At 37.2% G+C, this 23,137-nt stretch overlaps 1 protein-coding gene across 2 annotated transcripts in view; it reads left to right on the forward strand.

The window, feature by feature from the left end:
- The first annotated feature begins 836 nt into the window (after positions 1 to 836).
- LOC127434277 (phosphatidylinositol 5-phosphate 4-kinase type-2 alpha-like) overlaps positions 837 to 23,137 on the forward strand; it is a 47,257-nt gene continuing 24,956 nt past the window's right edge. For both annotated transcript variants that reach the window (XM_051686897.1, XM_051686898.1), the window contains exon 1: positions 837 to 1,708. In XM_051686897.1, the coding sequence (XP_051542857.1) occupies positions 1,568 to 1,708 (141 nt within the window). In that variant the 5' untranslated portion in view covers positions 837 to 1,567. The remainder of the gene's footprint in view (positions 1,709 to 23,137) is intronic.

Below are 23,137 nucleotides of genomic sequence, written 5' to 3' on the forward strand. Positions count from 1 at the left end.
GTGACCAAAAACTTTGAAGCTCCAAAAAGCACATAGAGGCAGCATAAAAGTGATCCATACGACTCCAGTGGTTTAAACCATGTCTTCAGAAGCAATATGATAGGTGTGGGTGAGAAACAGATCAATATTTAAGTCATTTATTTCCCCATAGATCTCCACCTTTGACCAGCCCCGACCAGTGGGTGGCGATATGCATGAAGAATGCAAATCAGCAAAAAACAAAAGGAGAATTCTTCTGCATTCCAGAAGAATGAGGAAGTGAAATTGAAAGTGGAGATATATAGTAAAAAGGACTTAAATATTGATATGTTTCTCACCCACACCTATCATATCACTTCTGAAGACATGGATTTAACCACTGGAGTTGTATGGATTCCTTTTATGCTCCCTTTATATGCTTTTTGGAGCTTCAAAGTTTTTGGTCATTATGCACTTGCATTGTTTAGACCTACAGAGCTTCTAAAAACCTTAATTTGTGTTCTGCGGAAGAAAAAAGGTCATATACATCTGGGATGGTATGAGGGCAAGTAAATGAGAGAATTTTAATTTTTTGGTGAACTATTCCTTTAATCAAGAAACATTTAGTGCACTTGCCAATTTTGTTTAGTTTCCTCTGAAACTGTCTTTACCTCAACCAATGAAGATTTTAATAATAAATCAAAGTGTGTGTATGTATCTGTTTATGTACGTATCTCTCTCTCTCTCTCTCTCTCTCTCTCTCTCTCTCTCTCTCTCTCTCTCTCTCTCTCTCTCTCTCGTGTGTGTGTGTGTGTGTGTGTGTGTGTGTGTGTGTGTGTGTGTGTGTGTGTGTGTGTAGACCTGTCAGGTCAGTCAGTTGGGTAGTGCGGGGCTGAGCCGGATACGCAAACTTACAGCAATATAGCTGACTAAAAAAAAAAAAGAAAAATCCACACCGAATTCAGACTCCGACACCTTCCACACTCGGAATACTGGTTTTGTCTAAAAATAAACACCTTTTTGGGGCGGACAAGCTACAAAGAAAGAAAGTGGGAAGAGACATATTTGAAGGGTTGTTGGCTTAGCCTGACCGGGGTGAGTTAGCATGCTAATGGAGCAGCGCCGTAGTGGATGTGTCTCCACCCGCTCTTTTCCCTTACATTAGGCTGACGTCGCTCAAATTGCATTTTGTTCTGCATTTTATTTAGCATCCGCATAAACATTTCTCTATCTTTGCGCAAAGTGTTGAGAAACTACTGAGAGGAAGCTTGCTTGGCATGTTAGCTATTTAGCAAGACTGGATGGCTTACTGATGAATTCTTGAGGAGCGTTTCCAGTATACGGACGAGATTAACAAAACAAAAACAAACAAACACCGCTTTTTGCTTTTATCTTAAATTGTATATGTAACAACAGACTCTGACCACATTTGGTGAGATATTACTCTTTCTAGCGAGCTAATAGTGGAGTTGGTATAGCTTGCTGGCTGGGGTTAGCTAACCGAACGTTATGCCAAATTATATTTTACTAAGAGACAGTTAGGACACCACAAGCCTAATTCAAGCACTTGTCACTGTGTGATAGTTTATTTATTGTTATACAACAAACAATGGCCTCGGCTGGAAATGCTCTCTCGTCGTTTGCGAGCAAAACCAAAACGAAGAAGAAACACTTCGTGGCTCAGAAAGTGAAGCTGTTTCGTGCCAGCGACCCTCTGCTCAGTGTTCTCATGTGGGGAATTAACCATTCGGTGAGTCAAATCTTTCCTTTGTTTTTGTGTCATGTATTGATCAATGCATTTTAATGGTCAGTTATTAATGAGTTAAACAGGAAAGAGAAGTTCAGTATGTCTTGCAAACGGCTGTTGGTCTCTCTGTAGTTGTAATAGTAATTGCCACCATCTGTTGGGTTCATGCAATTCATGCTCATCAGTCATGCAGAGGTCCGCTTTGATTTTTGCGTTTGTTTAATCGACAACATTCTTGTTTTGGCTCCTTCAGACTCTTGCAGATGCATAAAACAGCACGTCAACCAAACCTTTTAATGTTTACGTAAAGAGAGTAGTTTGTCACCATTCAACAAGTAATGACTACTCACATTACCATGTACAGTTAAAACTTTTATTCCCTATCTATGCACTAATGAATCATCATTGTCAGGTTTGTATGTCCTTTTATGTGCATGCACAGAGGTTGCAAAATAATATCTGTTTCAGTAGTGACTTTGTGGGTGAGTAATCATTTCCTGTTGGAAGTTTTGGTTGCATGATGATAAGCTTGTGGGTCTGCTGAAGAAAGACTCATTTCAGCTGAATACTGAGTGGCATTTTCACTGCATTTAACTGTCCTTTTAAAGAGGCAACCATTGGTGATCTTTTCCTCTTTTACAATTTTCTGATGACTTTCTGACAACTTAAAGTGTTTGTAACCTTTTTTTAGCAGTTTGGAATGGACGGTCTTCACCTTCAGCCATTTGTTACACATCTCAACATAAACGAACTGTCACAAACCAATCGCACAGCATTCCTTTGGTGCATTTCATAAAGGTTTCTTAAAACGTCATTCTTTGGACCTCCTTTAAATTCGCAGACTATTTTCAGAGTCCTTATTTAGCTACATATGTGACATTTCCCAAATGGTGGCTGTGTCTAGTTATCTCAGGTAAAGGTCTGTGCTAGTTTATTTCCCAGACACACTCACGTCACGGTTACTCATATCATTTTTTTACTGGTAACTTTATTTGTATGTTTACAATGAATTCACCTATATGGATGGTTTACATTTGAGAAAAAAGATCTTGTAGATAATATGTGAAATTAAAGGTATTGTTCACTCAAAAATGATAATTCTCTCATCATTTACTCACGCTTATGCCATCACAAACTCGTATGACTTTATTTTGTATTTTTTATTTTTTATTTTTTTCTCCCCAATTTCACATGCCCAATTCCCAATGCGCTCTAAGTCCTCGTGGTGGTGTAGTGACTCGCCTCAATCCAGGTGACGGAGGACGAATCTCAGTTGCCTCCGCGTCCGAGACAATCAATCCAGACAGTTATCTTATCACATGGCTTGTTGAGCACGTTACCGCGGAGACCTAGTGCGTGTGGAGGCTCACGCTATTCTCCAGCATCCACGCACAACTCACCACGCGCCCCACCGAGAGCGTGAACCACATTATAGCGACCACGAGGAGGTTAACCCAATGTGACTCTACCCACCCTAGCAACCGGGCCAATTGGTTGCTTAGGAAGCCTGACTGGAGTCACTCAGCACACCCTGGATTCGAACTTGCGACTCCAGGTGTGGTAGTCAGCGTCTTTACTTGATGAGCTAACCAGGCCCCCGACTTTATTTATTTCTGACTTTAAATCAAAAATATTTGATGGAGATATGATGTGTTTATAGCCATACAATGCAAGTCAACAGGGTCCAAAACTTTCAAGCTCCAGAATGTACATAATGTCAGCATAAAAGCAATCCAGAGGACTCAAGTAAATTAATCCATGCCCATTGACTTGCATTGTATGATATATAAAAAAAATATGAAGATATAGATGAACTTTTAACTGAAAAACAATGCAGCCATCTAAACATTAAGTATACAAAAGAAAATATATTTTCACACAACTGGCACTATTTTGGCAAGATTAAATAACTGAATAATATTTTAAACTAATGTAAATGTATTTTTGTATAGTTATTTGTCCTAAATATAATATATTTACCTACTGATTTATTGTACTGACATGTAAAAGACATATCCTTGTATGTCACAACATGTGACACAAAATCAACCGGAAGCACTAGAAGTACCTTGTTAAAGACATCTATTAAAAATCAGTTAAGCAAAACGTTAGGTTGCTTTTCACTAAATGTACTGCATCAGAAAGTTGTGGTCCTTTGGAGTGCTTTGTGCTCCAGATCAAAGTGGAGGTCAGGTGTTGGTCTTGTAGGGCTGGAATGGAAATAGAGTGAAATGCTACAGAAGCTGGAGAACAGAGCCTTCCTTACCTGTGGAAGCACCATCAGTTAAATACTTTGACTTCCACTGAGTGGAGCTAAGCCATAGTACTACATTTTCTAGGCTTCAAGTGGGCCTTGAAAACTAACGTTGAATAGTTTGGATGTCAGGCTGTTTTGCAAACTCTAGGACCATGTGGTCAAGAAAGTTGAGGGTGGAGTAGCTGGTGCAGCTCTCTGTGGTGCTTACACTGCTAATGAATCATGCATGCAGATTCAGGCCCTCACTGAGCTCAAACTACTAAACAGAAAGCAGCTCTTGACCACTCAGGACCACGATCGTGCTTGAATCTGATTAGCAAACCATTGAATGGAGAAAATAATGTAACCTTATTCTCTGTCATTTTAAGGAGCATCTCAGCTTTCAAGCTGTCTGTTTGTTTTGTGGCTACTTAAGAGACTAATTTGTATATGCATTGATATTGATATGGGAATTCATTCTAATAAGGGGAATATTCAATTTAGCTACTTATTGAAATCAAACACTGTGGGATGCAAGTGGTTTTAGTCCAGTATAATCAATCATTGTCGTTCCTCCACTGCCTTTTCTGCTTACTGTATACAGGTCTTTACTCTCTCTTAATGTCTTTATAGCTTACTTTTCTCTTTGTTAATCCTAACATGCTTTCCAGACTCTCCCGCCCTGACCAAGAGTTGCTCTGTCTGTGTCTGGATTGCATAAGGAGTTTCTAAAAATACTCAGGATACAGCAGCCGATCTGTGGCACTGGGAAAATAGACACACAATTTTATTTTTACTCAGCCTAAGGCAAATGCTGATCATCATCAAAGTCTTAAAAGCTCCTTCAGAAAGCTTTGATTAGCAATAGGCACAATCTGTGGAAGATTTACACATTTGCACAACCATGTTCTTCTCAGAAGGACGCATTTCTGTTTAAAGGAATAGTTCACCTGGAATAGTTCATCCCTGATGGCATCTTCAGCAGAACACAAATAAAGATTTTTAGAAGAAGATCGAGCTCTGTCAGGTCATTATAATGCAAGTAAATGGGTGCCAGCACTTTGACAGTCCAAAAGTCACATTTAGGCATCATAAAAGTAATCCACACAACTCCAGTCGATCAATGAATGTCTTCTGAAGCGAATCGATACGTTTGTGTAAAAAATAGATAGATAATTAAAACGTTATTAACTTTTAAAAACGCTTCCTGCCAGCAGTTGACACATCATGTCGTGTGACGTAAGCCTGTCGGCGAGTTCACGTGAGAATTCGGAAGCACTGCTTATTTAAAACAGAAGTAAAGTCATGCGTGAGTTCAGCCATTTCAAACAGCATCAGAGCCCTGGACGGAAACACAGATTTAAAGTTAAAAACTTTTTAATTGTTGACTTGATTCTTACATAAACCTATCGATTTGCTTCAGAAGACATTCATTGATCGACTGGAGTCGCATGGATTACTTTTATGCTGCATAAATGTGACTTTTGGACCATCAAAGTGCTGGCACCCATTTATTGCATCATAAGGACCTGACAGAGCTCTCTCTTATGGTGGCCGTGAAGTGCAAATCAGAAAACACAACACCAAATCCAGAAACAAAGCAACAAGTTAGAAAACACAACAGCAAATCAGAAAACACAACGGCAATTCAGTCGAAATGGAAAAGGTAGGTACCATAGCTTCTTACCTGATTGGCTGTGTGGAGAATACCTAGTCCTTTCTTAAGGAATGTTTATCTGCACACTTGCGCGATTATTTCAAAATTCATTCCAAATGCTCAGTTACTGAAAATTGTGAATGTTTTGTCACTCAGTAAAACAGTAATGGGACACTTTTAAAACACATACTATGCAGTTCAATTGCTGTTTATTTAACAGAAATAATTATCAACACAACCAAAACTAAAGTAAACTTTGAAGTAAAAGTAAAAGATCTTGGGATTTTAAGAATCGATATCGGGATTGTTCATATGTAGATTGTGATTAATCTGAAAATCGATATTTTTACCCAGCCCTATTCTTGCTTTTGTAGCTTTACTTTTAATATGTATACTAGTCAGATATGGTAAAGCTAAATTAAAATGTTGGACTAGCCTTTTATGAAACTGCAGACAATTGCATAAGCATTTCAAGCTAATAAAATGCTCTTGTTCAGTTAGCTGCACATTTTAATAATTGTTACAGTGTGCCCCTTAAAATGAGTGGGATTTACACCTTTACCATACATATGGCACGGACCTGTAGTGTATGTCTCCTGCACATTTAAACGATACTGTTAAAAGGCCACAGGGTTACCACCCCTGGAGTTCGCTAGTTCGAAGCCAAGGGCGTGCTGAGTGACTCTAGCCAGGTCTCCTAAGCAACCAAATTGGCCCAGTTGCTTGGTAGGGTAGAGTCACATGGGGTAACCTCCTCGTGGTCACTATAATGTGGTTCGTTCTCGGTGGGGCGCGTGGTGAGTTGAGCGTGGATGCCGCGGTGGATGGCGTGAAGCCTCCACACACGCTATGTCTCCTGTGATAAGATGCGCGGTTTGACGGTCACAGACGCGGAGGCAGCTGGGATTTGTCCTCTGCCACCCGGATTGAGGTGAATCACTACGTGACCACGAAGACTTAAAAGCGCATTGGGAATTGGGCATTCCAAATTCGGTAAAAACAAGGGGGAAGGTTGAAAATGCAACTAGTCACCATGTTCTCCTATATTTGCAGGGATTACCTAATGACGCTTACACAAATTCAGTGTGACTCAGTTTGTTTATCGTATGAGGGCAGCAAAGTTGAATGACCAGTGGAATGGATTTGATTTAACCTTGAGTGGTAAAAGATCAACATGCACCTAAGATCTAATCACAAACATCTCACTGGTATCCTTAAAAAACTTGTAGATGGAGGATGAACGCATTTGCCCCTCTGCCTTAACACTTGTTTTATTTGCACAGACTGTCAACCTATGTATTTTTAAAACAATTATTCTTGTTCCTGTTGCTATGCATTCACTGACTAAAAGAATGTGTGTGAGCAAATAGCAAGATGGTTCTAAACACTGTTATTAATATAGCAGCTGTAAGTATCTCTGCCAGCATTCACAGCTGATGAACTCTTATTTTAGATTGTCTTATAAAATGGCAGACATATTGCATGTTGTGGACAAGCCTCATATGTGACCTTTAGGGCTTTTTCTTTGGCCTTCCTCCAGAATTTGAATGAACCATTAGGTTAGATAAATACTCTCCTTCCTGGTTTCAACAACACTTTTTCTTAGTATTAAAGGCTAAATAGTTTGGCAGTGAGAATTTGTTCAATTAAGTGAACAAATCTGTTGTTCCACACTTTGCTTTTTTTTTTTTATTTTTTTTTTTATCTTATCTAATTTGTCATGTAATTTACTTAACATGTTTTTTAGAGCTTATTGTTGCTTTTGTTTTTAGTCTCATTGGCTCATATGCCATAAATGAATGCATTGTTCCCTTCAAGAATTGCAGAGAGGCTAAAATACTGAACACCCCACTTGGGCTGTTTGAGTGACTGCAAGATATGACAACACTGTGCATAGAAACAAAGAGCTTTATAAACATCTGGTAGGAGGATGCACATTCTCTGAACTAGATTTCCTGCATTGATGGAGTGCAAGTTCGTTGGCTCTGTAGCGGAAAACCTGACTTCGCTACCATGGAGACAAACAGGAAGTGGTAGTGTGAAACTTGGCCAGTGAGATGGGTGCACAGAGATAAGTGCTGAGTTTTACGCCAGTTGTTGAACAAATTAAACCTTTGCTGTAGGCTTGTAAAATGCATATAACGTGCTCTTAGCATGAGGGAGCATTTCGAGTAAAAAAACAAAAAAGCAAAAAAAAACAAAGAGTCGCCTTTAGAAGTTATTTCTGTTTAAACTAGAGAACTAGATGTAGTGACCTTATAGATCCTGTGCAGGTGGTACTGGCTTTGTTGAAAATGTTAGGCCAATATCCTTGGATCCTCAAATGAAAGAGCATGTAGGTGGAAACTGGGACAGTAGAGTATGGTGTCTACTTTAGTTTCTCTCAGTTCTAATCTTGTGCTGTACAACATCTCTGCAACTGTTCACGTTCAGTCACTCACTGGCTCACTGATCAATGAGTAGCATTTATTGGATCTAGGTTACCAACCAGACTGAACTCACAGTTAAATTGGAAACAGTAGGTTGACTTTCTTTTTTATTTATAATCGGTCTGTGCTTACTGAAATGCGAAGCACTTCCCCCAGTGGCCAAAGCGGTAAGTGTTGCTGGGCATATGGCCAGCCCGCTACATAGCGAGGAAATCACTGGCATATGCAACCAAATTTTGCACTATGTGGCTAAAATATTAATTTTATTAGCCACTGGGGAATAAATATTCAGATTTGACTCGCCATAGCTTGAGTTGTGTAGTGGCGAAGAAGAACTTAAGCGTCGTGATCCTTTTACTGAATAAGAAGCTGGTGATTAAGAAGCTGGATTCAGCCTCGTCGTTTACAGCGTGTTGTCTCGTGAGTGCTCGCCCTGAAGGAAATTGACCTTATTTGGCTGCAGTGGATCTGAAGCTGTCGTGAGAGCGCTGTTACCATTTAGTTCAGCAGTGAAATGGCACTGATATTGCATTTAACAACGTCAGCTCTAAAACTTTTCCCTGGACTGTTTTCACAACATTCTTAATTTTCCAAAATGGCTGCAGATTAGTAACGTGCTTGTTGGACATCTATAAGTGTTACAAAACTCGAGAGCTTATAGATTTCATTCAAGAACTTGTACAATAAATATTTGTACAAGCAAGTCAATACACATTATACAAGGAAAAGTTTATTTTTGCTTCGTTTTTTTGTATTTTGTGTCCAAAGAGGCAACCCATGCACCCAATTTTCATTTCATGTTTTAAAATACTTTTTAATTTAAAGTCAGTTGGTGATCAAAAAAATAAAAAGAAACATTATTTCTAATCATACATTGCACGGATGAAACCACTGTGTAACTTCTCTCTCCTTAATGCGCGCTATGCTCATTCAACCGTAAACATTTGCTTGCGAGCTGATCTCTTAAAGGGACAGTACCAATTTAGCACTTGTTATAAATATCAGTGTAAACTCTTATGTAAATCGCACAAGTGCATATAAACAAACATGTTGCAAAATGTAGTAAGTGTAATAAATATGTAAATCCATAAATATTTAATGGGCACAGTTGTACATTGTGAAATATTTTTACTTCAGAAAACACTGTAAATATGAATTTAACAAATGGGCTTGTGCCGCATCAATGCAAGGGTTTGGTATAATTTTTATTTATTTATTTATTTATTTATTTTTTGCATATAGTAAATTATTATTTTCATAATATAAAATAGTTCTATTTTCTTTAGGTTCCAACCTTGTGAATATTTTGTAAAAAATTTGTATGAAACTTCATACAGTGGCAACTGCTTTTATCATTATTAAAAATGCAATTTATGGCATAAAAATTGATAGGATGTGAAATGTGTACATTTGTGAATGTATATTGCGTATATTGCGTGCGTCTAATCAGCCAATCATTGGAATGCATAAAATCATGCAGATATGGGTCAGGAACTTCATTTAATGTTCACATCAACCATCAGAATGGGGAAAAAATGTGATTACATCACAATCACATTGCATTTGTCTGCTTTGTAAAAAAAAAAGGAAGGGGGGGAGGGGGGAAGAAAAAAAAAGAAAAAAAGTCCAATTTGTAAAAGGGTCAGTTTTCATTCATCAACTTGAATATTATATTATTGAAATAATAATAAATTTTAAGTTAAGAAATTATTATACAAATATATTATTATATAATAATAATTATCATTATTACTATAATAAATTATATAATTTATAAATAATAATAAATTATTATTATTATTATTATTCAATAGTTATTTATTTCTTTAATTTCTTAACTTGCTGTGCAGTCCAGTTAAAACCTCAAGTCTTTATTTCAGCAGAAGCTTTTATTTTGAAAACTGAAGGCACGGAAGTTTCTGTTGTTTGTAGCTGAGTTGACAACAGCCTTTTAATGCAGTGAAATGCTCTCATCTGACTTGCTGTCAACAAAAACCCACTCTCATGGGGTTATTTCAAATGTGTACAGTAAATTGTAGCGGCCAAACATAGAGGTATGTGAAATTATGCAAATGTGCAATTAAAGTAAATCTGGGGCGCACATCTGTCACTCAGGGCTCCAGATAGATAGCATTTGTGTGTACAGAGCACAGAACCATTCTGAAACCACATGTGTAATACACTAATCCCGTTTACATGTATTTAAGAAAGCACTACACACATACAGTCCAAACAGCCATGCACATAGGCGCAGCACAGCGGGCAATGCGTTGAGAGTATTTATTTATTTAATTAAATCACAGCCCTCATGGTTTGAAAATCGCACCCTGGTCATATCGCGATTTAAATTTTATTTTGGTTAATTGTCCAGCCCTATTATATTGGCTAACACTGATTCAGTGAATGCCTCATATTTTATAGGATAGCCTCAACCTAGTCTCATAGAATGAACATAAATATAAAAAAAATTTTTTTATGTGCTGTATTTACGTTTCGTCAAAATTTCCTGGTGATATTAACACTAGAGGCCCCACAATAACTGTGTGTTTTATTAACTTCACACAAATCAGTACAACGGCTGATTATGCATTATAAACACTTATTTTTTGCTCTTACTTATACAATGCAGTGTTATGAAATCGAAATGCTTACTATAATGCATCTTTTGAAAAATGATACATTTTAATGCTAGTATTACAGACTCGCCTACATTTACACACTTATTCCAGTGCGATTAGCTTCTGCGGTAGCTCACCTCATAGAGTGTTGGACTTTGGACTCTGGAGGATGCGGTTCGAGACCAGTCAAGCACGCAAGCTGACACGTGAGACGAAAGTGTCATCGAAGTGACACGAGATGATGTGGATGCTTCAGAAAATGTTAAGGGTTAGGATTAGGGATGTGGTTGTCCCAATACAATTATTTTGAGAATGAGTATGAGTACCAATACTTTCTTTTTGGTACTTGCCGTTACAAAGTCTGATACCTGTTCTTTTGTTTTATTTTCTCTGAATTCCATATCAACAATTTATTTCAATTTTATCATCAAAATGGTGTTTAAATAAATACATTTATTAAAACTTTAAATAAATGAAAATATAACAATTCATTTTTAAATGGGCTGCGTCTGAAACCAAAGGTAGTTGTCTTGTTGCTTCGCTGTCCTATCAGTCATTGAGTCAACCAGTGGCGATTTCTCAGGGCCAGCAAAGCCTTCTCTGCTGGTGTAATATGCCTAATAAATAAATATTTTTTCGTCCTTTCATTCTCATTGACCTTTTTGCCCATGTATTTTCAATCGCTTTCCACTCCTAATTTATCTAAAAATGAATAGCAAAAAACAAAAGTTTTATCCAATCAGAATTTATTCCTCAATGCTTACAAGCAAAGTGTGACAACTGTTTCACAAATCACATGCCCGAAGCCATGCTCCTTAGCCGAAGCATTGCGTGAGTTTGAGCTCCACCCCGTCAGGCCTTCAGAATTTCCACAGAATTCCTCAACACTGCAGTAAATAGGCATCTAAAGTCAGATTCATCAGCCAATAAAATTGATTTATTTGTTCTTGGTGGGTGTGATCTTTAGGATATGTCCCAGTCCAGGCCTTCTAGTTGGCCTTGAGTGAGGCAATCACGCTTTAAGTGATGTACGTAATTTGAAAGCAAAGAGCGCGAGATCTTGCTGACGAGTTGGCTGTCATTACTGCCACATCACCACTGAGAAAGAGATCCTTACGGATTTAAAAACACGAGATGTTCTTCATGACCATGTGATTGATTAATTAAACAGGAATGGAGAACTGATTTTCACTTCAAGCAAACTGGTAAGTGCTTTTTGCATTGTTATAGCAACATCAGGAGTTTTCTAAGTGTAAATTAGGCTGCTTGAGCATTCAGTGTCGGATCAAGTTTTGAAAAGTAACCATGTACCCTGACGAAACAAAATTTAGTGCAAGCAAAATTTAAATCGCAAATATTGTTAGAGAGCTTTTTCTTGGTATTAGACCGCCTTGGTTCTGGCTTTCGTGTGTGGACCTGTTTTTAAAATGTCAGTTGGTATTATTAGTTTACTGCCATTTAATGTATGATGGGCATACGGTGTCTTATTCATTGTGAAACTGTGTTTTCTTAATGGCATGAATCGCATTGAAGGCCTAGACTTAAAATGCACGGGCCGTGGCTGGACTCAACAAGACAGCATTTGCGTACGAAGTTACCTTCAGAAACTGGTTTTGGACAGGCTACTGAGGCAGCATAATGTCACATTGTTGCTAGGATACCAGCAACTGATTAGCACCATCTGGTGTCCACTAAAGGTAACATGTCTGCTTCATTGTGGTTCAGTTGGACTTAATGATCTAATAATCTAGAACAAAATCAAGAGAGTTTTGGCAATAACCAAGTGTATATTTAAAAACAACAATACTACTCTCTTGTTAGAAATGGAATCAAAAGTTGGAAAAAGTGAATAAAAACTTACATTTATACACAAATTGGCTATCAACTGCCTCTTTGGCTGCCATTTTTTGCTTCAGCTCAACCGCCGTGGATTTGCGCACACAGGATTGTGGGATTTGATAGGCAGCAAAGAATACATCTATGCTGCCTTCAAAAATCGATCAGGTGAATGTATCTCAGTAGACAGGATATAACATGAACATTGGATTCGGATATGCCTTGGTCTCTTCCTACCTCCGTATACAGCCTCCGGAGGCAGTATTTTCCTAGTTTCGGACGCAGCCGTGATATTGTAATATTTTTATCAAATGAAGTGATTTATACAGAACCTCACAGCTCAATCAACAATACAACATTGGAGTTATTTTTGTCAAATAGAGTGCTGCATAACAGAGCATATCAGATGTGAAATATTGCTTAAATATAATAAAATTACTATTGATTTATAATTATTATTATTATTTGTATTATTACAGTGAATATTGCATAATATATATATATATATATATATATATATATATATATATATATATATATATATATAAATAATATAGAGTGGTGATCTATTTTTGTCGTACCTATATCCCTTAATTAAATTTAGCTTTTATTTTGACAGAGCTTTTATTTAGAAGTATTTCTGTGTTGTTATGACCAAAGAGCTCTGACATTATGATGGTAGCTTCCCACTTTGGAAAAGCCAGTTGCTACGTGACTTAAAGTGATAATTAATCAGCTAAAGGCTGCTATTTAATTAAATATTTTGTCTGTATGTGCCTCATGCTAAAAAGTGAATTAGCGCTTTGCCTGCAGTCATCTGCTACAAACAGAGTGCGCGATGCTAATTATGTCGTTTTCCGTGTGTGAGCCAAGGATCTCTAAAAGGTTTGAGCACTTTGTGTCTTTGTCAGCACAACACACATTCACAGTTCTCATTTAAAGTGCTGCACATCCAAACTATATATTTATCTAATTAAATCGCAGCTTTTGCTGTTAAATAATCTCAATAGGACATGACGTGATCTTAATTTGTACGCTGAATGTTTACGTAATGATGACTTAAATACATCAGATGGTGTTTGGTGTAGGAGCATTTTTACGAGCAGGAGTACAAGAACATGAGCTTGGTTTCGGACCCGATACCAGTATCGGGACTTGGGCTGTGCTATAGAAACATTGTTATAGGATAGAAAAAAATAGGCCTGTGAGAAATGTACAATAAATCTATTGTATTGTTCTAAATATGACGTGCACACAGAATAAAAGATACTGTAGATAAAAAAGATATTTGTTATAACCAAAATTAAAGGGGACGTGACTCATGACATGAGGGATAAAATTTTCCTTGATCTTTTGACATATAAGAGTTCATTGTACTATAAAAACGTACTGTAAGTTTCAGAACTCAATAGAACTTCTCCTTAATAGAAAAAGAGCATTTATTTAAACCAGGAATTTGTGGAACTTGTGACATCACAAGGACCAAATACATCTGCATATGACTGCCTCTTCAGCAAGACATCAACGCCTATTTTTCATCATTGCACCGGCCCCGCCCACTGGTGCTCACAGTCAGGAGAGTCATGGGCCTGTTATGGTAGATTCATCTACAGCAAACCTTCATGTGCCTATCTGGATTTAAATGTTTGTCTACACTAGATGAACGGCTTTGACCGTTATCATGCATCTCGCGCCTCTTTTAAAAGACGTGATGTCAAGTTATAACTCTAAAGAGGAGAACTTCATTCTATTTCATTCAGCTGTGCTGTGTCTTGTTGTTTTGACAGCATCCTGGACCGTTTCTGCACCTATCTGTTCTATATTTAATTGTTGGTCTTTTGTAAATATGCACTGTATGGATGTCTTAAATCATTTTGATGCATTTCCGGCGATGTGCGCCGCGTTTTAAGAGCAGTACAAGCGCAACATTTAAAAATGCGTCTCGTGCTGCTGCCACTGACTTGGAGAAACGCATGCCTTCCTGTGTGTAAACAAACATGGAAGATGTGAGATGTCATTCCTGTGAAGACCAGCGTCACTGCTTTGTCTTGTTGAAGCAACCAACCTCACCTTGGCATAGGCGAATTACGGACCGGGCCAATGGGGCCCTGGGCTGCAGGGTCTCGCGGCCCATCAACTTGAAAACAAATATTTGTATATGCTTAAATATGTGGTCCCCACAGCTTATACAAGGCCCCCTCAACAGGGCCCCCAGCCCTGTTTCTAATTACATTTTTGAGCCACTCTTTAAACTTATAACGCTGCCTGGGTGAAAGTTTCCATGCTCTTCATGGATGTAGAAGACCTTATAAAATAATTTCCAAAATAGCTACTTTCATATTTTAATGCACTCATCTTTTTTATGTGAAAACTTTGCTGATTTTGATAAAGTAAAATTAACAATAATGTTTATCTTGTTACTGATATTTCAAAATGTGTATTTATTGAATCAAGCAAAATGTGCTTAATGTCATTATTTTATAGAAAAAATAGGTTTAAACATATTTAAAAAATTAAATTTTCTGGCTATTATTTCAGATGTTAGACTTTATATGGTTGAGCTTTATTCTTTGTATAAAAGGGTTGTTGAACAAAAACGTTTATTATACTATTCATTGCTATAACTGCATGTTTGCCCTACATTACTAAAAATTACTTGACTTAGGTGGTTGGGAAAAAGAAAATATTGATATTTTACTTTGTCTGGTTCACAAGTACTGACTAAACTAGATACGTAAAGTTTGTTGAGACACACTTTAATTTTGGTCTGACAAAACCTTGTCTGAAAGTTTAAAATAGATTAAATGCTTGAAGTTAGAACTTTTTATGGGTTTAACAGAAAGAAAGAAAGAAAAAAAGAAGAGAGCATCTTAAAACAGATTAAAGGGCTTGTGTGTAAGTTTTGACAACTAAAGTTTGAAATTACAAACATTCTAAAACAGACTCCTAGCTCATTTAAATATTCTGTCGGTGTTATGTAGTGTAGGGGATTTTTTGATACTTTGAAAAGGCTTAAATGATGCCTTAGCAGGACTTTTCGATGGAAGAATAATAATGGTAGCCAAGCTGTAGGCTCGTTCCAAACAGAATTTCCCAAAAAATGAGCAAATGACCACTATTTTTGAGCCCCACACCTTTCAGCCATTCAAAGCTCTCACAATGGAGGGTAAAGTCTTTGAAGGAAATAGGGTGTAGGGATGATCACTTCTGAATGGAACGCACCCCGTTATTCAGATGAGTTAGAAAAGATATGGCAGCGTGAGCCAGAACTGCCTGAACTTTTTGCAAAATTTCACCAAACCCATGCGTATATGCTGGAGGAGCCATATGGTTTTTGTTAAATTCATCAATATGTAAAGTGTTTGATGAAGTTAAAATATTTCATAATTTATTATGGCCCCTTTAAATATATGCATTTTATATGCATAATTTGTGGTATTTACATTTTTACATTATGTATAACAAACGTTAAAATGGTACTGTCTCTTTAAGAACAGTGGCTGTTCAGGGAAGATGTTTCAGTTGAGCGGTTTCTTTACCACATCTGTGCTATGTGTTGGAATTCATTTGACTGTAAATAACAGAACAGGTAATAAAAGAGACTTAAATCAATGAAAATCAATTGCACAGATCTCAACTTTAAAAGATAATTGGACCATGGGGGCCTAAAAAATAAAATTAGCCCCAGGGCCCTTGCTAGTCATTATCCGCCCCTGCACCTTGGATTGAATTACATTCAGATGTCATGACTTGTTTGATAGTTACTGTGCTTTAGTGAACATTTTGATACATTCAGATGAAATGTATTGGGTGTTTGTTGTGTTAACCCTGAAATGTAGTTTTATAAATTATAATGTAATGCTTGTTCATTATCTTCCGATTGAGTTTCAAATACGGCTGTATTTGAGGGCCTGCACGAAGTTAGCCAATCGAAACAGTGGGCGTTTACATTGAAGTCTTAAAGGGCCAGATAGCTTAAAACTGAGCGTTTCAGACAGAGGGCCAGAGAAAATGATAATATTATTAAATTATGACAGTTTTGGTGCAAAAAACTTTACTGACATATAAGTGGACCTTAAACAATAAAATTATAAAAAAATAAAAAAAGAGTATGTCATGACCTCTTTATCATGTCAGCATGGTCTGGTGAAAGACGGGACCTGACTTACCTGAGGCGACTATCCTGCACTTGAAAAAGCATGCTCGGTGAGAAAATAACTCGCAAGCACGCACTGATTTAAAGAAGACTCAAATGTGAAAACATCCATAGCGACTTGTAAGCCAGTGTTTCGAAAATCCGCTTCTCGCACCACCACAGAAGTGATTTCCATATCTACTTTGCTGGTCTAGTGAGAAGAAATTTTTCTGCCTGCGTCGTGGGTGTGAGAGAGAAGCACGTGCGGCCTGAGGTGAAATGAAACTTTTTATCTGCTCCAGATATTCTTTTTTTTTTTTTTTTTATAATATTTTTATTATTAATTATATTTAAAATGTGTACCATTAACATGACAGTAATTTAAGCGCAGCCTTTGTAAATATAAGCCAAACATAAATGTGCAAAAATGCTGAACAGTTTAATGGTAAAAAATATGGACGACTAGTAATTCCAGTGTTGACTAGCAGCATCAAAACCATTTAGTCGACTAGTCTCGCACATCCCTAATCGGGACATCCCTAGTAAGGATGTCTGATTTTACATCACTATTGGTTGGGTTTAGGTTAAAGATTTAGGTTAAGGGGGTACATTTTACTCATCAAAACCTCTAATATCTAATATTCACCTTAAAAACCTCATCTGATTACGACACCATTTCACTCGCTTTTGCCGCCCCCCTCTGGATATTTCACTGGGAAACTGCAGCCAAACGCGTTATAAGGTGCGTAATTTAGTTTCGCACAAATGTTGCCATGGTAACGTAATGTTCGTGAGACCAGGCTGGATAGCCTAATGTACAGTGATTGTAATTCAAGCAGGGTCCGAAAAAACTTTTTAGCCCACCAGCCAAGATGGCTGGTAGATGAAAGAATTTACCAGCCAATCAGATTTCTTACCGGCCAATTTTTTATTATTATTATTACATTTTACAAGTAGATTTTACAGACATGAGACACAAGTAAACAATACTGTAAGCGTGTTTAAAATTTAACTGCTTTTTTTTTACAGAATTGTATTGTTTTATTATTTATGAAATATTTAATTGCCAGATAGTCCATTTAGAATTCTTTTTCACATTATTCACTTATTACAACAAAACTAAATTTGTATTTTAAACTACATATTGTCATATGAACGACCAGTAGCCTAAGTCAGGGGTTTTCAAGGACCCCCAGGGGGCTGTGGAAAATTTCAGAAGAAGAAAAAAGTGATCTTAAACTTGAGTAGAAAAAAGGTATGCTGTCAACGTACTACAGAGTTCGCTAAATTATTCCAGATAATAGAGATGCGCTGAAATAATTTTTTTTGGCTGAAACAATACAGATTTTAACAAAAAACTATAGACCCATACTGACATTTTGCATCTTTAAGTTTTCAAAATGTACACAGAGGTAAAAAAAAAAAAAAAAAAAACTATTTTATTGTTCTCAAAATAAATAATTTCCATTGAACATAGATTAGATCATTAGATCACATATGACAGGCCAAAATTTGCCACAATTAAAGATAAATACAAGATAAACATTTTTTTTTAAAATATGTGGGGATAAAGAGGCTATTTTGCACTTAAAACATTTTTGCGCTTCTGTTTTTGCAGTTCTAAACAACAGAACTCACATTTGACATATTACGACAGAACAATACAAATATATATTATGAATTATTATATTTGACATGCTTTACTTTTTTGGATTTAATTTATTTTGGTAGAAATTTCTTTAGATTCCACACAGAAAAATTAATTAATCAAGTCAGCTCCAACTGATTCATAAGTCTTTCTGATTGACTAAAAAGAGCCGGCTCATAGATTTAATGCTAACTATGGATGTCCCGATACCATTATTCTTGAGAACGAGTACCAATACTTCCTTTTAAGTACTCTCCGATTAATTTTATCATTACATTTTATCATTAAAACTATCTAAATAAATGAATTAAAACTTTAATAAAATGAAAATAGAACTATTAATTTTCAACTTAATATTGTATTATTTTTATCAAATGTGAGGTGCCTTCATTCAGGACCTCATAGCATTATCCAAAATACAACACTTGAGTTATTTTTGTCCAATAAAGTGGTGCATCACAGGTGTGAGAGATTGCTTAAATATTATACAATTAGTATTGATTTATTAGTAGTAGTAGTATAACAGTCAGTATTACTTAACTATACAGTAGTGATATATTTCTGTCGTAATTTTTTCCATTTAAATTGAGCTTTTATTTTGAAGCCCTTTCCGTTTCTTTGTGTTTTAACTGAAGTTTTCACCTACGGAAAAGCTGGTCACTACGTCACTCAAAGTGATTACTAAACTGCAAACCGTTGCTATTTAATTAAATAAATATGTAGTCTGTATGAAGTGAATTGGCGCTCTGCTCGCAGTTTTCTGCTACAAACAGGGTGCATGAGTGTGAGCCAAGGAGTTTGTAAGAGCAGCCGGCGTCAGCACAACACCCGGTCCACACATTCACAAGCGCTCACATTTGAAGCACACAGACACAGCACATGCAAACTATATATCTCATTAAGGGTGTGTTCACACTTGTAGTTCGGTTCTCTTGGTCCGGACCCAAAAAAAAATGATACATTTAGTCCTGGTTCACTTAGCGTTCACACTGGCATTTTTAACACCGAACCTAACAATACAACACAAAAGTCATCAGGAAGAAGTCACAACCTGATTGGACAGCTTTTATGAGGTATATTTTGCGACTGAACTTTCCGAACATCCAAAACAATGCTGGCTGCTGGGCTAAATGCACTCGTTATATTTATATATGTATATATGGTGGTATTTTTACCAGCTGAGAACAAACGAAGAGCTAATAAAATGTGTAAAGGAGTCAAAACAGTGCCAGGAATTCCTCTGTTGCACACACAAATGAAGATATGCTGCAAGGACGGCTGACGGCGGTTCCGAAGCCTGTACCGAACTGTAATGGGCAACATACTGTAGCTCCTATGATGAGAAGAACCAGGTATGCTTGAGGTCAGTATTGGGCAAATTACTTCCTGTTTTTGGTCCGTTTAGACGTCTTTGGTCCATGTTGCATTCATATATCAATTGAACCGCACCAGAGTTCGTTTAGAAGCGGACCGAGACCCACTATTCAGGCGGTCTCGGTCCGCTTGTTTGGTGCGCACCAAGGTTCGGATGGCAGCATTCACACTTGTTCAAATGAACCGCACTAACAGAGCAATTGCACCAGAGTTCGTTTTAATCAAACCAAACCTGCCAAGTGTGAACACACCCTAAATCTCAGTATTTTTGGTTTAATAATCACACTAGGAGATAACATGATTTTAATTTGTGCGCTGAATGTTTATGGAATGACATTAGTTTGTCAGATGGTATCAGAGCATTTTTACGAGTTTAAGTATATGGGTGCAGCATCCTTACTACTAACTGAGACTTTCAATGAGCAGCGGGACTAGATAATCAGAGATGTTCCATGTAAACACCTGCAACCTCACTGACTGAAGGCCTACAGAGCCCTCCTGTTGACGAAACTGGAACATGTGACATTAATTTACAACCTGACACAAACTGACAAAAGAAAAAGCGCCCGCCAAGAGTAGCGTATGACACTGCAAAATTCACCAGCCAAACAGAAAATGTACCCACATTTGCCGGGTGTTAATTTCGGACCCTGAATTCAAGGCAAGCATAGGAGTGGGCAATATACCGGTAGACACGATAAACCGGTAAAATTTGGCGACCAGTATACATTTTGGATTATCGTCTGTATCACAGTTACGCAAAATCACCACCACGTGGCAATAAATGTGCACCTCATTCTGTTCACGTAACGTACATGGTACACATTCTGTTGGAGAAATGGAGGAGGAAGGCGTAGCGGCTTTACGTGAGACTGAGAGAATTGAAGAAACGGGTTTTCACATACTGACAATTTTTTGAAGCATATTCAATGACATTCATCTTGCGTTCTACATAGCTCCTCATCTCACACACGCAGCTGTGTTTCACGTGATTAGTGATATTGTGATAAAAGATTTTGTTCATATCGGCCACCCCAAGACACATTGCAACTTTTGCTGGGCCTGGAGAAGTGTTTAAGTATTTACTGGTGGTTATTGTCAAAACATTGTATTTTAAAAAGCTATATCTGTGATAGCCACTGAAACAAGCTGCTGCTTGTTTTTTTTTAACTGAACTGTCATTTCCCTTAGGTACACGCCTTCCAAACGGACCTTTTGCATTCTCATGCGTCAAAAGCTTCATTGGAGCTTTCCCTAGTGTGTAGTGCCCTTAGACTAGTCGGCTAGTCTATTCCAAATTTCCGCTTAAACATCAGTAAAATTAGTTGCGCAAGATCCCTAGTTTGAAACAACATGAGGGTAAGTAAATTATTACAGATTTTTACATTTTAGTGAACTATTCCTTTTAAATTTAATCAGTTGGTCACTATGGTCTAAACCCATGCCAAGATATTATAAAATATATCAAATAAGAACTGGGCTTTTTGTCACATTCAGTGGTTGTTGCCCTGAACCCTGGCTATGTGTCAAATATACTATATTATCTACAAAAAGTCACATCTCAGTCCAATTATTTGTCCACATTGTCCAGATCTAGTGCCCAAAACCCATAAAGGAATATTCCAGGTTCAATACAAGTTAAGCTCAAACGACAGCATTTGTGGCATAATATTGATTACCAACCATTTATTTTGAATCGTCCCTCCTTTTCTTTAAAAAAATAAAAATAAAAAATTGAGATTATAGTGAGGAACTTATAATGGAGGTGAATGGGGGCCAATTTTTGAATGTTAAAATACTCACTGTTTCAAAAGTATAGCCACAAGACAAAGTATATGAGTGTAAATATTATTTTAGTGTGATTTAAAATCATTTACTAATCTTTTCTGTGTAAAGTTATAGCCAATTTTACAACTTTGTTACCATGACAACCATGTCAACAATTCCTAAAATGACTATAAAAATGACAATTTAAACAACTTTACAGCTCAAATAATACATGAGTTTCAACAGAAAAATTAATGTAAGTGCTTTTCTAAAATTATAAGCTTCACATTTCTGTTTAAACCCCAAAATTGACCCCATTCACTTCCATTGCAAGTGCCTCACTGTAACCTCGATTTTTGCTTTTTTAAACAAAAGGAGGGACTAGTCAAAATAAATCTTTGTGGTAATTGACATTATGCCACAAATGCTGTCGACTGAGCTTAACTTGTATACAACCCAAAACAGTCCTTTTAAAAGGCATAGGTTTCGTCTCCAAAAAGGGGAGTGGCTACAGAGTGTCAGGGAGAAGGCCCCCTGCTGTAGATAACTCGGGGTCACTATATACATCAGGCTGCAGGGAGCAGTTTCCCTCTGCGCTCCCTGTTGCTTTACTGTTGCCAGCAGACAGGCTTAGTCCTCTAGAAAGCACAGCTCATGCCTCATCCTGCTCGCACATGTTTCTGCAAGAGCCTGTTGCCTCTTAACCCCTCACAACACCACTTAACTTCAATTGCATTTCAACTTCACACAGCATTAATCCCATATTTAAGGGGGGAAGAAGTGTTGGTTGTTCTGTCACTATGCTGTTACATTTTAAATGCTATTTAGAGCACACATCGGCAGAAGGTGTTAAAATGAGGGACATTTTAGTCTCTGCTTTTGGTTAGCACTTTTTTGGTTTGTGGGCGATTTAATGTCATTTTCTTGGTAGCCGGTTCTCTGAATGCTTGTATGAATGTCATCTGCAGCAGCTTTCGCCTTGTAGCTTTTTGAGCTTTGATAAATAGTCTGTCTAACAGCCTCAGAGCAGCAGAGGAGTTACTAAGGGTCAAATTATATATAAATGATGAATACTTTGTCAGCACAATCCAAAAAGGAAAAGCATTTCAATTTTAGTGATGACTGGGCACAAACTTTTATGAATTTGCTTCCTTTATTCATACTTTTTTTCTTAGGACATTTCGTTTCCTTGAAAATGTAAAAAAAAAAAAAAGATACAGTGTGTATCGAATGTATTGTCCAAATTAATCTTTTTTAATAAGTCGACTCTATTTGTAATACATGTCTAACTTGGATTGCTCATATTCGCTTTGCTGTTTGGCAGGCGTACAAATATAAATTCACTCCTCATACCTAGTGCTAAGCATAGCCTAATTTCTGACCACAGCGTGAAAGATGAGCCTAACTCACTAAGCAGTAACCACAGCATGCATTACAGCCTTTTTACACTTGCTTGTGTCAAGCCCAAGGTGTTTTATAGGGTTTCAAGTGACCTTGTTTAAAATGCCTGACTTCCTTTCACAATCTGCATTATCTTAAAGAGCTTCGGTAATCTCAAGCTTGCTCGGATCGCCCCGTAAGCTATGCCTCTGGACGGTTTAGAACCCCACCCACATCCTTTTTGACCGAAATGGAAGGAAAATCTCATTTGAATATTTTAAGTCTACAACTGTTAACACTGCATGGGCTATTTGTATGGTCTTATGCAAGATTGCATGTAATATAACACTTT

Source organism: Myxocyprinus asiaticus, chromosome 44 (assembly GCF_019703515.2).
Source record: "Myxocyprinus asiaticus isolate MX2 ecotype Aquarium Trade chromosome 44, UBuf_Myxa_2, whole genome shotgun sequence".
NCBI classification, from domain to species: Eukaryota; Metazoa; Chordata; class Actinopteri; order Cypriniformes; family Catostomidae; genus Myxocyprinus; species Myxocyprinus asiaticus.